Source organism: Pleurodeles waltl, chromosome 5 (genome assembly GCF_031143425.1).
Source record: "Pleurodeles waltl isolate 20211129_DDA chromosome 5, aPleWal1.hap1.20221129, whole genome shotgun sequence".
Taxonomy (NCBI): domain Eukaryota; kingdom Metazoa; phylum Chordata; class Amphibia; order Caudata; family Salamandridae; genus Pleurodeles; species Pleurodeles waltl.
In genome coordinates, this window is record NC_090444.1 from 227342095 (window position 1) to 227362861 (window position 20767).

The 20767-nt window shown below is 42.6% G+C and overlaps 1 protein-coding gene across 4 annotated transcripts in view; it reads left to right on the forward strand.

The window, feature by feature from the left end:
- Positions 1-20767, forward strand: part of SERTAD4 (SERTA domain containing 4) — a 63129-nt gene that overhangs the window by 21754 nt on the left and 20608 nt on the right. For all 4 annotated transcript variants that reach the window (XM_069233953.1, XM_069233954.1, XM_069233956.1 and 1 more), the window contains exon 3: positions 604-719. In XM_069233953.1, coding sequence (XP_069090054.1) covers positions 604-719 — 116 coding nt within the window. The remainder of the gene's footprint in view (positions 1-603; positions 720-20767) is intronic.

The following is a 20767-nucleotide window of genomic DNA, read 5'->3' on the forward strand; positions in this document are numbered from 1 at the left end:
TCAAGCTCTAACATCTGCTTCATCATCTCAGCTTCTCACTCCTTGATATCTTGGATGAAAAGATTGCTAGCCCAGAAACAAAATATGCACACATGTAGAGCAGTAGTTATTGTGGTATTCAGTCGATCTAAAAAGCCTTACACTAGAAGTTGAGACCGCAGAAATATGCATTTATGTGATGTCGACACTCCTAGCCGTAGGTTTCAGTTTAAAACAACTCCTTCCTAGCCCCTCACACATTACACTCAGTTAGTCCATATACTTCCACCCACACGCATTCCGGTTGTATCTGTAAGCTATATCTTGCAACTCACTGTGCTAAGCAAAGAGCTTTGAAGTCACACCATTGGCTGCAGTGTGCTATACAACCCCCGTGACAATGACAAATGAAGCTTTAGGTACTATATAATTATACTATGAGGAAGACCAATGTGACGAATTCCTCAAGTAATGAAGAAAGAGAAGATTACATTTTATACATCTCCACGAAAAATAGAGAAAATGATTGGCATTATTGGCTCTTTGTGAGAAATAAAAGAGTACTTTGTTTGAGAACACTATGCAGGCTTCATTTAATCTGTTATGTCTGATTTATTTCCACAGAACCCCATTACAGAGGAGTTTCAAATCCAATAACACCATCCAAGATCGTATACTTTAAAAGGAAGTATGTAGAGGACGAAGATTTCCATCCGCCGCTCAGCAATTCTGCTCAAAAAGTAGGTGCTTCCTTTTTTGGCTTCTTGCTCCTTTTTTGTGAATTGTCAATGTGTGATAGAAGGAAATTCGGCCATTCATCAGCAGAAAACATTTCAATTAGATAGTGAAGAAGGAAGTAGTTATTCCTGTCACAAATCGCAGGTCTTTCAGAATTGGATGATCCTAAACTGGTCTAACGTTTTTGCTACATACAAAGCCCCAGTGATAGTCTTTTAGTGTCCCTCCTATTAAGTCAACATCCGAAGATTCACATCTCTGTTCAGATGAAAAACAAGGCCATGCCTAAGCTGGAATTCCCAGTGGTAAAGGTGCAGTAGAACATCTTTAAAACCCGTTGCTGGGTGGGCATATTTTTTTATCGAAGGTTAAACTAACATTTTCTTTTTTGCCACAAGTCTGTCCAGCTTGTGCTCATTTTATGGAGCTAATCTTTCCCTAGATAGAGACATCAATGGCAATTTGACATATTCCTTTGGAATTTTAGAATGGCAACGTTTCATTTCAGGAAGGTAATTGTATAAAACTTGTATACCCCAGTATCTTTGATATAGTCACACCAAGAAAATCCAGGATCTCAGACTGGTTTATTACAGGTAAAGCAAGGGATGAAAGCTGTGGACCTTTTATTACGAAAGCTTTCCTCCCATATACTCTATCAGGAAACGTCAGTTCTAATATTAATAAACTATAATTTCGGGCCAACATTTGTTATAGGGAGGCAGCTGGACAATATGGCTTTGAGCCTTGAGCTTTCGGAATTCAGACATCTATTTCGTGATGAGGTGGTGTTGCTGTTTAAACTCAATGAAGTTATGTAATGCATCTCATCCTGGTCACGAGTTTTTCATTTCAGCACTTTTTAGTGTCTGCTGTAGCTCAGGATGAGGGCTGATGTAGCATTAATGACCACAGATACAGACAGTAGTGTTATTGCCCCTCTACCAACTTGATGCTTCCTGCATTAAAAAAGGGTAAGGGACAAAATTAGCGTTTTTGGGTCGAAGGGCAGTAATGCTATTAATGAACATGCCAGAATTCTTGCAATCACCTCTTTTCCGGAGCCTCTTAAAGGTCACTTGTTAGAGTTGTAGTTGAGGATCTCTGCGTGTAGTTGTTGCACCAAAGGAATCGGATTGGCCTTCCTAGACTCTAATTCTACCGAATGGGTAAAATATTTCTTAATGGGGTATCAGGATATTCACAAAGGTGAACATAAAGCCGATGTTAACGCCGGATAGTCCTTACTGCCTCTTTATATAACTGCCAGATGCAATCTGGGAGAGAAGGGTGTCAATACAACAGGTAAGTATACCAGTCCATGGCTTGAAATTAGAATAAAAAAGAAAATATATTATCCTTGTGAGTTGAGTTTCTTTAGTAAGAGAAACTAAACTCGCAATTTGATAACCCATCCTGTCCCACAATATGGAACAAGGTCGTGTAAAAGCCAGGCCTTTAGCTAACATCTATTTGGGATCTATGCAGTGCTCCATCTAGCACCATAATCGGAGCTCTCATAATATTTTTAATCTTCCTCAAAGGTCGCAGATTAAATCAGCAAAAGAAGGAAAAATGGCCCAAGCATCCCATTTCATGGTGTGAAACGTAAACATGAGTTCCACAGAGGTTACGTGTTACTTCACTGTGAAACAATGACCTGTAGGAGCTTTCTCTACATAAGTATAAAAATGGAAAGCCCTTCTTAAGAACAGAGGTCACCCCTCTTTGGTGTATGGTGACAGACAGCCTGCTCACGATGGCTAAGTATCCTTTCCTCAACTAGAAGAATAATCTTTGCTTTATTGGGGAATGAAATCCATTAACCTTTTATATTGACATGAGAGAATTCAGCCTGGCAGAGAAATAGATTTAAAAGTGTATATTTCACTCCGGGCACCCTAATGGGTTTGGGGAGTAGAAAGCGATAGACCCTCACTGTGGAGAATACCAATTCTCCAATTAACATGCAGAAAGAATCTTGATTTCCTTAAAGGCAAGGAGGCTGTCATTATGCATACATCCTTCATTGCTACCCCAACATGCTGCCTTTTAATGGATATAAACACACCACAAAGTAAAAACATTCCAATTCAGAACCATACTACAGTATATATGTCTCTATCAACAGCACTCTTCCTCTTTTAGACTGTAAAATGACGAGAAAAAACTTGAACCTGAAATGAAAAAAGGGGACATCAGTAGCTACGTAAACAAAACATTAGAACTCTGCCAAAATCTGATCCAATCACAAACTGTTTCATGAGGGAAAAAAACTCAATAGAATCAATAGTTTTCCTTTGAGTAAATCATTCTTTGAGAAATTGGAGAAAAAAGAAGGTATAATAATACCTTATTATAGCAATTTGCTGTTGATTATAACAATTTGCTTTCAAATTTTCTGATTTTTTTTTTTATCTATAGCATAATGCCTGAAACAGTACACACTGGGTAAGGTGGGTGGGATAATGATAGCCCCCATTGTCTTTAATGAAATCAAGATGCTCTCTGCATGTTAACTGGAGAATCATAATTTCATTACAAGACCTGAGGCTATCATTATGCATGTTTAAAGTATTCTAAAACAAAGCTACTTACATGCTTAACTGGTCTCAAATAAAAATTTGCCAAGGTGCTGCCATTTGACCAGTCTGCTGTTTTTAAGAGCTCAGAAAGGGTGCCCCCGGCCCAAAATACTTTACTGGCCATAAGGCCTCTGTCAGAATGCGCACCACATTTTGACAGATCTATGCTGGCCTCACTCATTATTGTTCTAACCCATCTAGCTGTAGTGGCAGTAGATACTGATTTGTGTGGTTTCACGTAAGAAAATAAAAGTTGAGAATCACCATCACGTCTAAACTCTAGCATTCTTTGTTTATAAACATTTATACAACTTACCACACACAGGTTTGGACAATCCTGAAATGAAGGGTAGAATACTTGGCCAGGTAAATGTTTTGTTCTGTTCCAAATATCAAAATGGACACCATCTATTGAGTAAATTCTGTTGCAAATCTCCAAAACCTTAACGCCAGAGAAAGATATTAGGCATGGAAGTGTTGCTAATTTCAGAAAAATCAGTCTCAAAGAGTGATAATTATTTCCTGGTTATGAGTGAAAGAGATTGAAAATCTAATTTACAATCCGAAAAGAAGTATACAGAGCCCTAGGTGGTCTCTTGAGTCTTATTCCCTTCATCATTCTACGCTTCAAAGGGTTACAACCAATTGTGGTTTTGCCCTCATCAAGGACATGACCAGGTGAAATACCTAAACTACAGCAGTTACTAGTCCTATAAGATAAACCTGATTGAGAAAGCTCAGCTAAATTGCCAATTCTGTCACAGGGGGCCTCCACGGGATCCAGACTCTGTTCCAAGCACCAACTACACCATCTACACCAAGCCCCTTTATATCTCTTCCGACTACTTGGTGCCCATGATTCGTCCAATAAATCTTTAGCCTTTCCCAAAAGGCCAGAGTCTTTCAGAACCCCTGATATGTTCCAGATAAGACGGTTTAGATTTTCTTCTAGATTTAAAGAATGTTCTTCTCCATCTGTACCCAGTAGCAAACCCTGATACTCCTGACTAAAAGGAGGCTCTCCCACTGCAAGTTCCGTCACCCCTGGGAAACATACTTTTGAAGTCCAAAAGGGAGTTACTAGAATTATCCTGCAACCCTCCTTCCAGACTTTCCATAGGACTCTCTGAATCATAGCAAATGGTGGGAAGGTGAATCTTCTTGAAAATCATTGAATTCAATTGCCAATCGCTGAAATCCCTGAGATGAGGTGAATTCCAATCTGCCCTCATTTTCTGTTCCGCTGGAATGCCTCCTGCTGACAAAATAATCTTGTGATTCCAACAAAAATACCATATCTCTTTTGCTAGATCTGACAACTGCTTTAATTTGGAACCCCCCCCCCCCCCCAAGGTGGTTTATATATGAAACCGCCAAAACATTGTCCATGTTAATCAGTACTACACTGTTTTTCAAATAATTTTTGAAGCTCTTTAAACCATTCAGACCTGCTATCATTTCAAGGCAAGCTCTCCTGATACACCATCTCCCTCCCGTCTCTAAGTTGTTGAGACGGGCTCCTCAGCCCAAAGAACTGGCATCTGTTTTCAACGTAAACTCTGGCATATTTCCAAAAATAGCTTTCCCATTCCAACTTTATAGCTTGTGTAATGACCACTCCACATCTTTTCGTGCTTCTGTAGACAAAAGCACTGAATCTGCATACCATAGACCTTTTTTCAACCTGACTGTCTATAACCTTTGAAGAGCCCTTCCATGTAAGGGGCATGGGGAAATTGCTATATCTTACCCACTCTCTTATTTTCTTTATCTTTTGTTTGAGGTAAGATCAACTGGGACCGTAATGTATCTACCTGAAAGCCTAGGAATTCCAAAGATTGACTCAGTATGAAGACTGTTTTTCCACGTTCACAATGAACCCCAGGTTTTCCAGAAGTTCCCTTGTCCTACGTAAATGCTTCAAAAGTTCTGATTTTCCCTGGCTCATCAATAAAATATCGCCAAAATAGATCACTAAACTAACACCTCTCTCCCTCTGAAAGGCTCCCACCGGTCTTAACGCCTTGGTAAAGCATCAAGGGGTGGAGTACAAACCAAATGGAAGGCAATAAAATTGGTAAACAACACTCCTCCATTTGAATATGAGATACTTCTGCCAGTCCTTCTCTATTCATGAAATAGGCATCCTTTAGGTCTAATTTTACTTGCCAAACCTTTCTTGTTAAATATTCCTCAAAATATGGATACCCTCAATCTTGAAATGTCTGTACACCAAAAATGTGTTTAATTCCTTCAAATTTATCACAGGGCGCCAACCTTTGTCCTCTTTTTTTACCAAGAAAATTGTGCTCATGTAACTCTCTTTTGAATCTACCACTTGTATTATTGCGCCCCTCTGTATCATTTGAGAAACCTCTACATCCACCAATACCATTTTTCTCTGTTAAAAACAAACAGTCACTAGGGGTTGAGAAACCTGAACAGGAATGTCCCAAAGCTGTATTTTGAAACCTGAAACAGTTTGCATAACCCACAGATCGTTTGTTACTTCTCTCCATTTTTGGATAAACAGTTTCAACCTTCTGGCAACTTTTATCTGGGAAGAACCAAAACCTATTGATCCACTTACCTTTCAGTCCTGCTCCTTGAGCTCTGGATCTTCCTCCTCTGGTCTTAAATCTTCCTCTTTGTGGGACGAATTCTAATGAGGTTTGGAAACCTCAACCATATGCTCTTGGGCTCTGTGTGTATTGGTTTTGAGAATAGTACTGTGACCTTCTAATTCCTCTGCCGGCAGCCAGTCCCCTCCTGTCGGCCCTACCAAAAACACATCTCATAATATTTTGTGCCGAGCTCAGAGACATGAAGGTGAGTACATATTTGCCCAGGCTTTTGATAAAGTCTTGTCCAAAAAAGTAGGCCTCCAACATTGCTCTTAGCATCTTTATTGGCCAATTCACTCAATTTAGGGCGAAGTTTCATAAGAATATCTTGTTTTCTTTCTGATATTAAACTAGCATTTGCGTTGCCCAGCATGCATATTGCCCTCTGGCTTCAACCTCATAATAAATTTATATCCACTTCAGTGTCATTAACGTAAGCCTCTTCGGCCATATCTAAGATAACGTGCTAAAGGACCTAAAATGTCCAATAGACGGTCTTCACAATGGTTAAGGCACCATTCTAGCCCTTTTCTGCGATCCTTCCTGGATTTAAATAAAAAGGTTATCAATTGGTGGGTTCAAATTCGGTGTATGGCAGGCCTTGTCTTCCAATACCAGTCTAGGGCATTTCGGCCCTCATCAGATTACGGTGCTATATATCACGAGGCCTTCTCAAACATTATTTAATACATTTTGCAACATGCAATAGAGGCTACCACTCAGAACTACGTGGGTGTGTAATTGTATCTGGTTTAAACATTTCGTTCCACAAAGGATCTTTAATGGGCTTAAAGGATGAGGTTCTAGGCTTCTAAATGTGTCTTGGATCTCATCCGGGACAAAAATAAATTAATCCAATTCTTTGTCACTATGGACATTGATTATGTCATCCAGGCTAATTGAATCCTGGTTATCTAAAGGGCCGCTAAGGACACCACTCTATCTTGTGCCGCAACGGACACCATCGCTTTTTGCAGCACTAAGTCTACCCCAGTCCTTTGTAGCGCTAAGCATATAAGAAGGGTGTTCAGCCCTTTTTGTTTGGGACCAGGAAGTCTAGTTTTGTCCAAATGTTTTGTTTTCCTTAAAACCTTGCCACCATTTTTAGGTATTGGTGGTCTGTCGTCATCAGAAATGAACAAATACTCTTTTTCAGAAGGAGCATTTCTCTTCCTTTTAGATAAAGCAGTCTGTATTACTTCTTTAATAGAAGATTTAATCCCTTCCTCAAAAAACGTTTTTAAGCATGTCCTCACTCACCTCTAGCTGAGAAGGCTCTTTTTCCTCAGCGTTGGTTTTTCAAAAGGCACCTTAATAATTAATATGTTAATTAATCTTACCTAAAAATAACTAATAAGAATAATTTTTTCTAAACTATAAATATATATTCTTATTAAAAGCATGTAAACTATTTACAACCAGTCAAAAACTAAATATGTATTTCCCCTTCATTTTTTTATTCTCAAATGTATTAATTTATAGAATCAAGAGCAAATGGGAAAGGAACAGATGATCTTTAGTCAGCTGAAAAAAAGCCGGTTAACTCTAACCAACGTTAGATTTCAAGGAGGTGTTGTCATTGGAATTGCTTAAACAATGCAGCCCAATCTACAATGGCGTCCAAAATCCCATTCTTCTTTTAATTTGTACTTCACACACACCGCGCGGCCTGTTCAATACAGTCACCACTCAGCACAGTCTTCTCTCAAGTTCAACTACCTGCCAGCAGTACACATTCAATTCGTCCGCTACCAAAAAGCCGTCCTGAGCTGACGTCAAGTGTTGGCAACTCGGGCAGAGACCCAGCCCGAGTCGCGGCGCTCCAACAGCCCCACACTGGCACAAGGCAATTCAACAAAGGGCCGCGGACTCAAAGTGGCGGACTCGCCCGAGTTGCGGTGCGGTGTCAAAACAGCCCAACACAGCGGAGGTACAAGGCAGCAACTACAAGGGCCGCAGACCTTGAGAGGCGGCCCCACCCGCATCATAGCGCCTCGTGTGTACCGGAGGCTTTAAAACTGTCTTGTTTGGCGTTTCACCTTTACTCCCACGTAATCGCCCATACCTGACTGTGAACACTGCCAGGAATCGGGTGCGCTAAGTAGTAACCTAAGACATTACATTATATGTAATAATTAAGGCACATTTACACTAACAAGGAAATAAAAAAAACAAAATAAACATATATATATATCTCCAAAACGGTCTGCAAGGTCACACTTTGCTGGTGCTTTCTGCAGGTCAGACCAGCTCCGATAATGCAAAAATCAAAAGAGGAAAGCACTCCATAGCAGATATTACTGTTTACTTTTAGTTTATAAATAGTCAACGCATTTTAATTACCACAGGTCTTGTTCCCAACTATATATATGTATATAGATATAGATTATTTCACAAATTATTCCAAATTGGAATAGCTCGAATATGAAATCAGTATAGCAGAGTATCAATCAGCATCATCAAGAGAGAAAAGATCAGCAGTATACTTATCTGTCCATTGGCGCAGCTAATAAAAGAGGAAGAGTGCTGCTGCTAAGGACATATATATTGTAGTATGGTTTGGGATTGGAATGTTTTTACTTTGTGATGTGTTTATATTCTTGAAAGGGCTGCATGTTGGGGCAGCAATAAAGGATTTATGCATAATGATAGCCTCTGGTCTTGTAATGAAATCTAATGTTCTCCTTTGCCCACTGTAAATATAGCAATATCTATGTCTTTGTTTATGGACTGCTGAGCTGTCACCCCTCCCAAAGGTGGTATGCTTCATCAGTGGACTTCTTCCTCACATTTGTCAGTGGTCTTAGGCATGCAAGGCTGAAAGTCAGAAGAATATCCTATCACGCATTACCGTATTTTTTGTATGGTTTTCTCTATATCACTTGATCATCACATTTTCACTGTCTGTCAACATCTAAGTCCTGGCCGGCAGACAACAGATGGAGTTTTCATCCTGCTGTAAGCCTCAGGCCCTTTTCGCCATGATCTAGGGGGCTGAAACATATTGGCCTGATAAACAAACACTTTAGTTTTACCCTGTATGATATGTTTAATCTTACCAGAATGTGGCATTAACAAAGTAAGTGGTGCACTAAGTAATTTTAACAGTTTTATCCCTCACACTCTTCACAGTGTTAGGCTGAACCACTAGAATTATATGTGAGGAGAGGACCAAATAGTGTGGCAAAACTAACTAAATAATGCAGCAAGAAAAGATTAATTTTGCTGCATACTGCAGAACATTTTGAAGTAATATTGCTTCACTATTTTGTCACTTTAACACCTGTTAACACTATATGGACAGAGGTCTCACCTCATTAAAATCAATTGAACATCTAAATACTGCAGTCAGCAACTGACACTTGTACTGCCTCTGTACGATAAAAGGCCTGCCACTGTGCAGCAACTTGTGGTAGCATTTTTGGTAACTTTCAATCTTGTGAGTTAGAAATAATAGTTTTTGGTAAAATCTGCAAATTATGCAGAAGGTGATTGTACGAAAGTGCCCTTGTTGGCATGGTTACCCCCCTACTTTTTTCCTGATATTGATACTTACTTGACGGAGAGTGTGCTGGGACCCTGCTAACCAGGCTCCAGCGCCAGTGTTCTTTCCCATAAACTGTACCATTGTTCCCACAATTGGCACGCCCCTGGCCCACAGTTAAGTCCCTTGTAAAATGTACCCATAGTACCAGGGGCCCTGTGGCCAGGGACGGTCCCAAAGGGCTGCAGCATGCATTATGCCACGCTGGGGGACCCCTCACCAAGCTCATGCATGCTGCCATTACAGCGTGTGTGTGCTGGTGAGGTGAAAAAGACAAAATTGACATGACACCCCTGCCAGGGTGCCATGCCCGCAAACCACTGCCTGTGGCATAGGTAAGCCACCCCTCTAACAGGCCTTATACCCCTAAGGCAGGGTGCACTATACCACAGGTGAGAGCATAGCTGCATGAGCAATATGCCCCTACAGTGTCTAAGTTCATTCTAAGACATTGTAAGTGCAGTGTGGCCATATTGAGTACAAGGGCTGGGAATCTGTCATTACAAACTCCACAAATCCATCATGGCTTCACTGAATACTGGGACGTTTGGTATCAAACCTCTCAGCACAATAAATCCATACTGATGCCAGTGTTGGATTTATTGGAAAATGCACCCAGAGTGCATCTTGGAGATGCCCCCTGTATGTCAAACCGCTAGTGTAGGACTGACCAGTCTGTGCCACCCTCCACTTCCAGACGAGTTTCTGACCACATAGGGTGAAACCCTTTGTGCTATCTGTGGCCAGAAACAAAGCCTGCACTTGGTGGAGGTGCTTCACACCTCCCCACTGCAGGAACTGTAACACCTGGCGGTGAGCCTCAAAGGCTCAGGCCTCTTGTTACAGCACCCCAGGGCACTCCAGCTAGTGTAGATGCCCTCCCCCCAGACAAAGCCCAACTTTTGGTGGCAAGTCCGGCGGGAAAATTAGGGAAAACAAGGAGGAGTCATTACCTCAGCTAGGACCAGGGCCGGCTTTAGGGCGGTGTGAGCAGTGCGGCCACACCGGGTGCTGACCTGGATTGGGGAGCACTGACCTCAGGACGGTGTTGTGTTTAGCAATAACTTACTAAACTTGCAATTTAATATCACCTACTGACAAGTTCCTTGTGCGTCCAGCCTTCAAGAAACAATTAAAATCTAAAGATACCTCTTGTGATTAATGTTCCTGCTAGAGAGATTTTTGTCTGGTGGCAGCTTTTACTCACCATAAAGTACCACAGGGGGTTAATGTGCCTGCTGCAAAGAACAGAACTATATTTCATGTGGATAGCTGAGTGCATTAGTAAAGCCAGCCTTTATAAACGCTTTAAAACAAATTAATGTATGTGAAACGGGGGCTATGGAGAAATGAGGGGCACATTTTCTGGGTGGTAATGAGTGAATCCGAGGAGGTGGTCATGAGGTGGGGGGGCGCCCAAAAAGTCTGTCGCACAGGGCGCCACCAGTGCTAAAGCTGGCCCTGGCATGGACCACCCCTAAGATGTCCAGAGCTAAGGTGACCCGCTCCTTGCAAAATCCTCCATCTTAGTTTGGAGGACAGGGACCAATAGGTTTAGGTCTGTGCCCCCTCCCCAAGGAGAGTTGACACAGGAAGGGTGTAGCCACCCTCAGGGACAGTAGTCATTGGCTACTGTTATCTGACTCCTGTTACACCCCTAAATGCATGATTTAGGGGCTCCCCTGAACCTAGCTCGTCAGATTCCTGGTGACCTCACAAGAAGAAAGAAGAAGGACTGCTAGGCTGACTCCCAGCAGAGAAGACAGAAGACGCAAGCTGACTGGGCCCTAGCCCTACCGGCCTGTCTCCAGCTTCAAACGCCCTACTTAAAGAATACGCATCCAGCAGGACCTCTGAAAAGCCTCAAGAGGACTGCTTGCACCCTAGAGGACCAGGAACTCCTGTGTACAGATGCCCTGTCCAAGAAGAAACTACTTCCAAGGACTCCAGAGCCTCCTCCAGGTCCACAAGTCCTGTCCACTCTGCACCCGATGCCCATGGCCCATGTCCAGATGGCCCAACCGGCTAGAGCTGGGCCCCAAGTGATTCTGAAAAAGTGCCCACCCTGGGTTGACCCTCCTGACCACCACCACCACGCCTGAACCTGAATCCAGAGGATCCCCCTGACCGAGACAGAAACGGACAAAGATTCCCGACGTCAAAAGGTAGTCATTGCCCCCAGACACCTGGCCTTGGGGAATCCGACCTTCAAAGCAGCAACGTCCAGCAGACGGCCCCCCTCCTTCTCCAGCCTTTTGTTTCCCGAAACCAACCCCCTGGACTTCATCAGCAGCCTCTTTGCATTGGGAGCACGGAGCTGTGTTTGCACCCTGCACCTGGCCATCCCTGCACCGCTGAGGGTGTGTGTTTGGTGCTGACCTTTGGCCCTTGGTGCTTCTCTAAACCCCCCAGGCTGCCGTCCGATGACACAGGTACTTACCTGCAAGCAGGCCTGATTCCAAGTGCCCCTTATTCTCTATAGGAGCCCATGTTAACTCGACCTCAACTTTGACCTCCCAACCTATCCGGCCCGTGTTGCTGATGGTGGGTGTTTGGGGATAACTTGAACCCCAACCTGTGAACAAACTAACCCCTGTAGAATGGAACTGTAAGTCTTGTACTTACCTCAATACCGTATGAATTTTCTTCCCCCAGAACTGTTTCTGAAAATTGCAGTCAACTTTTAAACCAGATTATTGCTATTTATTCAAAAACTGTATAACTTGCCAAATTGAAACAGAGTGGTATTGATACATATGTTGGATACTTACTTGCAAGTGTACTTACCTGCAACTTGAATCTGGTAACATATTTTTGCTATATAAAAACCATTTGCCTGGAGATAGTCATTCAGTGTGTGCTCCACTGCATTGCTTGTGTGTGTGTACAACAAACACTTTGCACTACCCTCTGATAAGCCTAACTGTGCGACGACACTACCACAAAAGAGAACATTAGCATTATCTACTATTAGCAATATCTGTGAAGCCTCTGGGGAACTCCTTGACTCTGTGCACACTATGGCCCTCATTCTGACCCTGGCGGTCTTTGACCGCCAGGGCGGAGGACCGCGGGAGCACCGCCGACAAGCCGGCGGTGCTCCAATGGGGATTCCGACCGCGGCGGTAAAGCCGCGGTCGGACCGGCACCACTGGCGGGGTCCCGCCAGTGTACCGCGGCCCCATTGAATCCTCCGCGGCGGCGCAGCTTGCTGCACCGCCGCGGGGATTCTGACCCCCCCTACCGCCATCCAGATCCCGGCGGTCGGACCGCCGAGATCCGGATGGCGGTAGGGGGGGTCGCGGGGCCCCTGGGGGCCCCTGCAGTGCCCATGCCACTGGCATGGGCATTGCAGGGGCCCCCGTAAGAGGGCCCCTACATGTATTTCACTGTCTGCTGCGCAGACAGTGAAATACGCGACGGGTGCAACTGCACCCGTCGCACAGCTTCCACTCCGCCGGCTCGATTCCGAGCCGGCTTCATCGTGGAAGCCTCTTTCCCGCTGGGCTGGCTGGCGGTCTGAAGGAGACCGCCCGCCAGCCCAGCGGGAAAGTCAGAATTACCGCCGCGGTCTTTCGACCGCGGAACGGTAACCTGACGGCGGGACTTTGGCGGGCGGCCTCCGCCGCCCGCCAAGGTCAGAATGAGGGCCTATATCTCTTTTGATATAGTATATACAGAGCCAGCTTCCTACAGTGTTGAGTTATGTCGCAAGTGTGTAAATCCATAAATATGTGGAAAACACTGCAGCTGCAGACTCGCATAATTCCAGTTGCCCTGGTCATAGGATGAACTTAATAATAGTGTGTCTATATATATACACCATCAGTAAAATTAAGTACTCTCTCAGTCATAAGATTGAGTTCACATTTGCCTAAGACCACGGCATGTGAGGAACAGGTCCTGTGATGAAGCAGACCATCTTCAAGTGGGTGAGGGTTCAGTATTCTGTAAAACAAAAGCATCAACATTGATGTCTTTACGTTGGTCAAGAGAAGATTGTAAATTCTCCTTAATAAGAGTGTTTCTCTCTCCCCCCCCCCCCAGCATTAATGGGGTTTAGTCATTTGTGGAGGGTCACTCTGGGATCCATCCTGTTTTCTTGTAGGTCCTGTTCAGTGTGCCATTGAGAACCATCAAGTGTCTAAAATCTAAAGCATGCCTTAATTCATCTATTTTTACGCTTCAACTAATGATCAACTCCTGCTTGCCGATCCACTCAACTCGGTCCCTTTGATCAACACTTTCTTCCCAGGCTCTACCTTAAAAAAGGTCCAGGGCTTTAAGTGGAATGAAAAAACTGGGGGATCTCAAAAAGGCGTGTGGCTCACACAGGCGGTGTGGCCTAAGTCAGAATGTGTACCGTACAAGTACCTCTTTAGTGTTTATTTTAAAAGCCTATGATGTACCTACATGTGTAATAATTGATGCCGAAAATAGGGAACAATCACATTCCTCTTCGTTCACTAATAGCACTGTTATCAGGGCGGGGCAGGAATATTTGTTGGTGCACCTTTAAAAAGTCTCACTTTTAATAAATGTCACCTAATGCAGTGATATAATGTCATGCACAAAGTTAAAACACTATTCTGTGTTAAAGAAATACACTTTTTAACATTTTGGAGACAGCCTTCTCAAGTTCAAACATGTTCTTTGTCACACAATTTACATGTACATTCCGATCCCGACCAAGCAGGCACCGAGTACACATCCATAGAGGACGCAAATATGTGCATTTAGATGACAGTGGGTGGTACCAGGGCAAGCTTATCCAGCTGTAGTGCTAAAAATCCTAATATTTTCTGAACATCTTGTGTAATCACTTAATTAACACATGTGCATCAGGGTGCTGAAGGCAAGTCTCCATCTCATTGTTGAGTGTTCCGTGGAGCAATGACACACTCCAAGCTTACCTGCTTGCCTTTGAGCAACAACAGTGCCAATCAATGAATGATCAGGGCACACTGACAATGAATGCCCACAGACATGTCTTTCCTCTATGTCACATAAATTAATATATGTCATAAGTAAAAAGGGAAATGCACGGTCGTCTTAAAATCTAGCCAGTCCCCGTCAAGTGCCAATCCTGACTCACCTTATTTTGCTGTGGTGTCTGTCCAGGGATGATTAGGTTTTGCCAACGCTACACCAGCAGAAAAAGTCAGGACATCAAGGTGTACTGCCGCAGGGAGTTCCAAAATAATTCCACTACGTTGCTCAAATTGTACACAGAAAGGAGGCATGGCGTGTCCAGGATGCCTTTAAAAAAGCACACATCCTGGGCCCGCCTTCTTCTAGTTACATTTCATTTGCCTGTTTTGTGACAGAGATGGAGCTAGAAATGTCAATCATATGTGAGACTCAAGTAAGGGCTTGTCCATCAGTTGGTGTTACGAGGCCAGGGCATAAAAACAGAGCCCCATAGGGACCCGTTTTGATGCCCCTTTTAAAAACTGTTGGTGCTCAGCGATTTTCTGGGCTTGTGTACTGCACCGATTATTAGGATTCAGGTAAAGGTCTCACAATGTGGAGAGATTGAACCTTAACTTACTGCAAAATGTGTTATGGCAGTTCTACACAGAACCAAATGGCTACCAAGGGGAAAAAACTGTATTCAGTTTAACACAAGTAGTGGCTCTAACGAGTCTAAGAACATAGAAATCACTTAAAAGGTTTGCTCTACATGAAACCTGCAGCTGAGCAAATCTATGATCATAGCAGTGTTGGTTTGGGAATGTCTGCACAGTCGAGGGTCATCGTTATAGTGTTATGTTGTGGCATTTTTTGCTTTGACTACCTTTTTTTCCAGACTATTAGAGTAGGTTTTTATGTGTACTGTAAATATTTCAATGACCACGATCACATTGTGTCAAGTAAGAGACCCAAGATCTAAAAATATGACTCTTGACAGCAAGCCAAGTTAATTAATATTTCTTATACTACGGGCAGCTGGGCCGAGGAAAGGGGAGGGTTAAGGTTGAAGCAGCAGATGAACATTGAGTCTTGTGCAATTGCTACCTATTGCCTTTGTGCCTAAAGGCGCAATGAAGTTATGCATTGTGAGCATTATAAACAAAATATAAATAAAAACACGTAGACAGACTGACTACAGATGTAGTCTGCCAAAGCTGTGCATGACCTGGTCCAATTGTAATGTTTAAGCACTTGAAACCACAAGCGGAAGTGCCAGCTAATGCCAAGTCGAAGCAGTTGTACTCGACATGCTCACCCCTGCAATACTGAAAGTGGACTCACTTGATATCGGCATACTGCCTACATTAATCAGTTACACACATCGCCCCAAGGGTGCCTATCTAGGGAATACACAGGGACATCCCCACACTTCTGTGAACTGCTGTACATCCTGCTGGATAATCACCTGGGAGTGATTTGTTTAAAAGTTACATTCCCCAAAGGAAAGTAGGGGTGAGTGGCAAGCTGTCTTGACTGCCTGCCCTCTGGAGAGCCAGAAGGAGTCTTGTAAGAAACTGGGTTGTTAGTTGAGGGAGGAGGAGCCCCACTCAGAAAACAACCACAATCTTTGTTAGAGTGAACCACAAAAGTTATTAAATTAACATGCGCTTAATCATCTGGTAGCTTGGCACAAAGAAGTCAGGCCTAACTTAATTATGCAGCACACAAGGAGTAATAAAGTGAAAACACAACACAAGAAAAATCAACTGGCAAATTTATACTTATAAGTCCCTAGTAAAGTGCACTACTTTCGTCCAGGGCCTGTAAATTAGATGCTATTAGTGGGCCTTCAACACTGAGTATGCCACCCACTTTAGTAGCCCCGATAAACATGACTCAGGCATGCCATCTATGAAAGATACCATTACTGAAGAGCGATAGTTATAGGTATGTTACTCATTTTTTTTTCAGTACCTGGACATTTTAATCTTAAAAGTAAATTTCCAACTTTTTAAATGCACTGCACAATGCCCCTGGGTCTAACCAGGGTCTAACTTAGGGATCAACTGCATGTTATAAACAAGCATTTGCAATGCAACGGGTCTCGCGTTTGCTCGTGTTAGAGCTGATAGCGCTGTAAACTCCTAACCCGACTTTTCACTGGTAATGAAACCTATCGGCAAAAGTGCATTTATGTACGTAACCCGAAAAAGTGCAATTAACTGTGTAACAGGGCCGATATTATGTAAAGCGCTCAACTTCTGCCAAGCGAGATCGCGCTGGGAAAATAGAGAAAAAGTAGTCCACGAGCCGGACAGAAAACAGCTAGCCTCGCATGTTTTCTGTACTTGGCCGATGCGCTCGAGGAGGGCTATTCACCGGAAAAGGCATGACATGTGCATGCCTTCCACTAATGAAATCAAGCACATTCTAACAGGCAAGCCCACAAGCCAATGACAGACACTGACGTGACGTGGACAGGGCTCCGAGCCCTTTTTAATTACTAAAGCGTCTCGCTTAGCGAAACGCATGCGCAAGTGCATGCGACGCAGGCTCGACCCTAAAAAGGAAAGTTTGGGCCAATTAGATGTAAGCCAATTTTACCATGATTATAGGAGAGAGCACAAACACAGTAACACTGGGTAGCGGTGATAAAGAGTCATAATACCAGCAAAAACAAATTCAGCAACAGAAGGCAAAATATCGGGGGTGGTGAGTGACCCTGCATAAAGGAAAAAGCCCAACATTTCTCATCTCTGTGCCAGTCTAAGACTATTAGTCCCAATGGTGATGGGAAGCCAGGAGTGCATGCCCTGGTACACAAGTGCTTATTTATTGAGGAAGCAGTTTTGCGCAGCATGTCATCTTTTTGTGACCAACCAAAAGGTGCGTGCTCTGCCTCCAGTCACCACATTACACTCTCATTAGCCCTGTTTTCCCCTCTGATAACACTCCACCAGGTATGCCTGTCAGTTGGAGGCTGTATGTGCCAAACACCAATGCGAACATTAATTTTAGTGTTAACCATGAGTAAGTGAAATGTCTGGTGCTAGAATTTCAAAGACAGGGCTCTCCAAAATAATACTTACCTCACTTTATTATGAATCCATAAATGTTTAACAGCTGTAGGTTTAATGCAGCATCATTAGCAATCATTGGCAATCTGTTTCTCTTATTTTCGTTTAAAAAGATAAAACGAAAACATCAGTTGAACTACTGAATAGCGTTAACCCCAAAAATGTCTTAGTACAAGAATATAGAAGACATAATTTTTGAGGGACAAAATATTGAAAGCTAAGTCTGTCTAGGGAAATAATAGATTTACTATTCCTAACTCCACATCTATATATCTTCAAGATATATGTACCCCATCTGCGCATATACATGGAGTAAGTTATAGAAAATCTGTACCTGTCAGTATTTCTTTTTCAGTATTTTTCCCTTGATATTCTGGTGTTGATATTCAGGGTGTACACTGATAGACATCTTATTTCTAGAGAAGTAGTGCACTACATGGAAGACAACCTCTATCAGGCCAATCCAACCCACACTTCTCTGTGATCACCATTTGTTCCTCATTTTACTGTTAGTTGTCTTCCCATTTCCAGCTTTGAATGGAGGGAGGCTGTCATATTGCGGGCTGAGATGCAAGATATAGGCCCTCATTGTGGCATGTGCACTAGTTTTATTCCAAAAAATCAACCGAAAATCTTTTACTTCAAGTACTGTTTTTTACCTGTGCATTGCATGTTCCACATATCAGAATGAGAAATAATGTGTGGTGTAGGTTTCACTAAATGGTAAATCTGTACATTTTCCTTATTAACAGTATGTAAAAGCCAGAATGTGGAAGAAAGACCTTGCAAACATTTCTCCGAGTTATACTTGTATACATTTTCCTAGTGTGTTTATGCATGATTGGAGAGAAAGATCAGGTCCAAAACCATTTTAAACTTTATTTAGATTGGTGGAATCACAGGGACTGATTTAGAGTTTGGAAGATAGGGTACTCCATCACAACAACAATGGAGTACCCTCTCTGCAAAACTCATAGTCAGCTCACCCAATTTAAGGGTGGGCAGACCATAACTATGTCGACAAAAAAGCTTATTCTGGCTCTGGACTATTGGCCGTCAGAGATTAGCCATCCAAATGCTGGCCCAAATTAGACTACATGATCAGACCGCTTCTTTTTTACTGTCAATCACCAACCTGCCGTAAGGTCCAGGAAAAAAGAAATAATGAACCACAAGTTGTAGGACATTGGTTTTAGTGTTCTAAAACAAATTCCCGCTTTGGGGGTTTGTTTCTGAAAAATAAAAAAACTGTGTAAGGGTTTGAAGGGCATCATGTTTGATGGAGCCATTTGTCAAAGTTTTGCAAGATTGATAAAACCCGCAGTCACACCGTGTTAAGAGTTGTCCAGTCGGCTCGTGGGCTTCTCTAGATTTGGCAGGCAGAGGTCCTTCTGGATGGCCGAAGCAGTATCCTCCTCCAAATTCTAAATCAGCCCATAACTTCCCAAGTGTTAGTCTAGTAATTACCTCTACATTTTACAATAAAAATGCAGTCCCTATCCAGAAAGTGGATAGGGAAACTCACTGTGTATTTAATTCACTGTGTATTGTATACTAGCCAGGTCTCTGTTATTCTTCACTGAGGTGAAAGTACGGCACAGCTACCTAATTCACCCTCCTCTGAAGTGTGCAAACTTTCAAGGTTTTCCAACAAAATATCAGCTCTGTAGTATCATGCTTCCACAATATCGTGGCCCAATAATTGAGGACCTAAATATAAACAAGTGGGGTATTTACAGGTAAGTATAGGTTTACTGTACTTGGGCATCTTGGTTATATGTATGTATATACGTGTGTGTGTGTTTGTGTGTGCACGCACATATATATATTTGAAAAAAAGTTTAAAGTGACACTATAGTTCGGTATGGTAATAATATCTTACACTGCATTAAATAAAAATCTCAGATATTCACCAAATAAGCCAAAGGTGAAATTGACGTTAAAATTAGGTGGAAATGTCAATGTAAGCGCAATGTTTTAAAATAAAAAAAAATCTGAATTCAGCAGTTACAGTTATTTCAAGTAACTTTAACTTGCTACCCCGCCATGCACCGTGTTGTCAATGATATCAGTTCAGTTGTCATCAGTAATTTTATCATTGATGTAACAGAACATGTCATGAGTGTTGTAATATGTAAGGTCATAGGCACTGCATCATGTCTCTTCAGGTTATGGCCAGTCAGTTGGAGCATGGGCGGCTGATGGGAGAAAAGCCCCTTTGTCCAATCATATAACTCTATTATTTAAAGATGCGTGATTGCAGAACTCTTGTGAGCCTTCTGTGAATCCAAGCATCCAGATATACAAGGTTTTTGAACCTTTATTTCACAAACAACTACTGTATTGATCAACACTAAAACGCAAAAGCACACTTTAAGGACCAAGATCTCGCCATCTATTAAATTTGGTCTAATTTCATTCAGCTGTTTTCACTGTATGGCTTTCGAATTTTCCTATGGAAAAATTGAATGAGGAAAATGGATTTTCAGACCCCCCTTTTTTCTCAGGCACCGTTTGACTTAACACAGCAAAACTTTTGAGGAAGGAGCTGAGGTGAAAGTAAGTAGGTAACTAGGTCCTACTACACAGTGGGACCGCCACTGTATATATATTGTAGTTATAGTTAGGACCTAGTTTCCATAGGAAAAACATTTTTTTGTTTTGTTGTTAGCTTTGGTGCCGTTTGACGAATCTTCACAAAAGTTTCTAAACTAGTTTGTCATTCACTTCAGCTACTGCCTGGAAAGTTTTGGGGTGATTTGCCAAGCGGCCTAGAAAAAGGGGGGGAGGGTCCCAAAATGTGTTTCCCTATGCAACTTTCTATAGGGATTTTAGACATGACCACGGACCAAACCGCTAGACGGAATTACACCAAATGTGACAGAAAGCTAAATCTTGGTTCAGAAAGATCTCTTTTTGTAATTTGGTGTAAATCTGTTCAGTAGTTTTTGAATTATTAAAGAAAAAAGATTTATGTATAGCTAGAGATGTGGATCCGCGCACCAACAGTAATCCTTGAACCCTTCATGGGCAGGAAATTGCCCAAAACTTTTTTTGGGGGGAGCTCAAGGATGCACGGATCCTCCACGATGCTCAGTGTGCCCACCCATGTGAATTTTCAGCGGATCCACAGATTCAGACCCCAATTTAAAAAAATGCACTCACTGTCACATCAACAAAACCACTACAACACCCACTCAAACACTCACACACCCACTCACAAACTCATTCACACACAGACACACTCAGAGTCCCAGAAAAACACCACCACACCCACTCATAGGCCCACACAGCTACTCACTCACA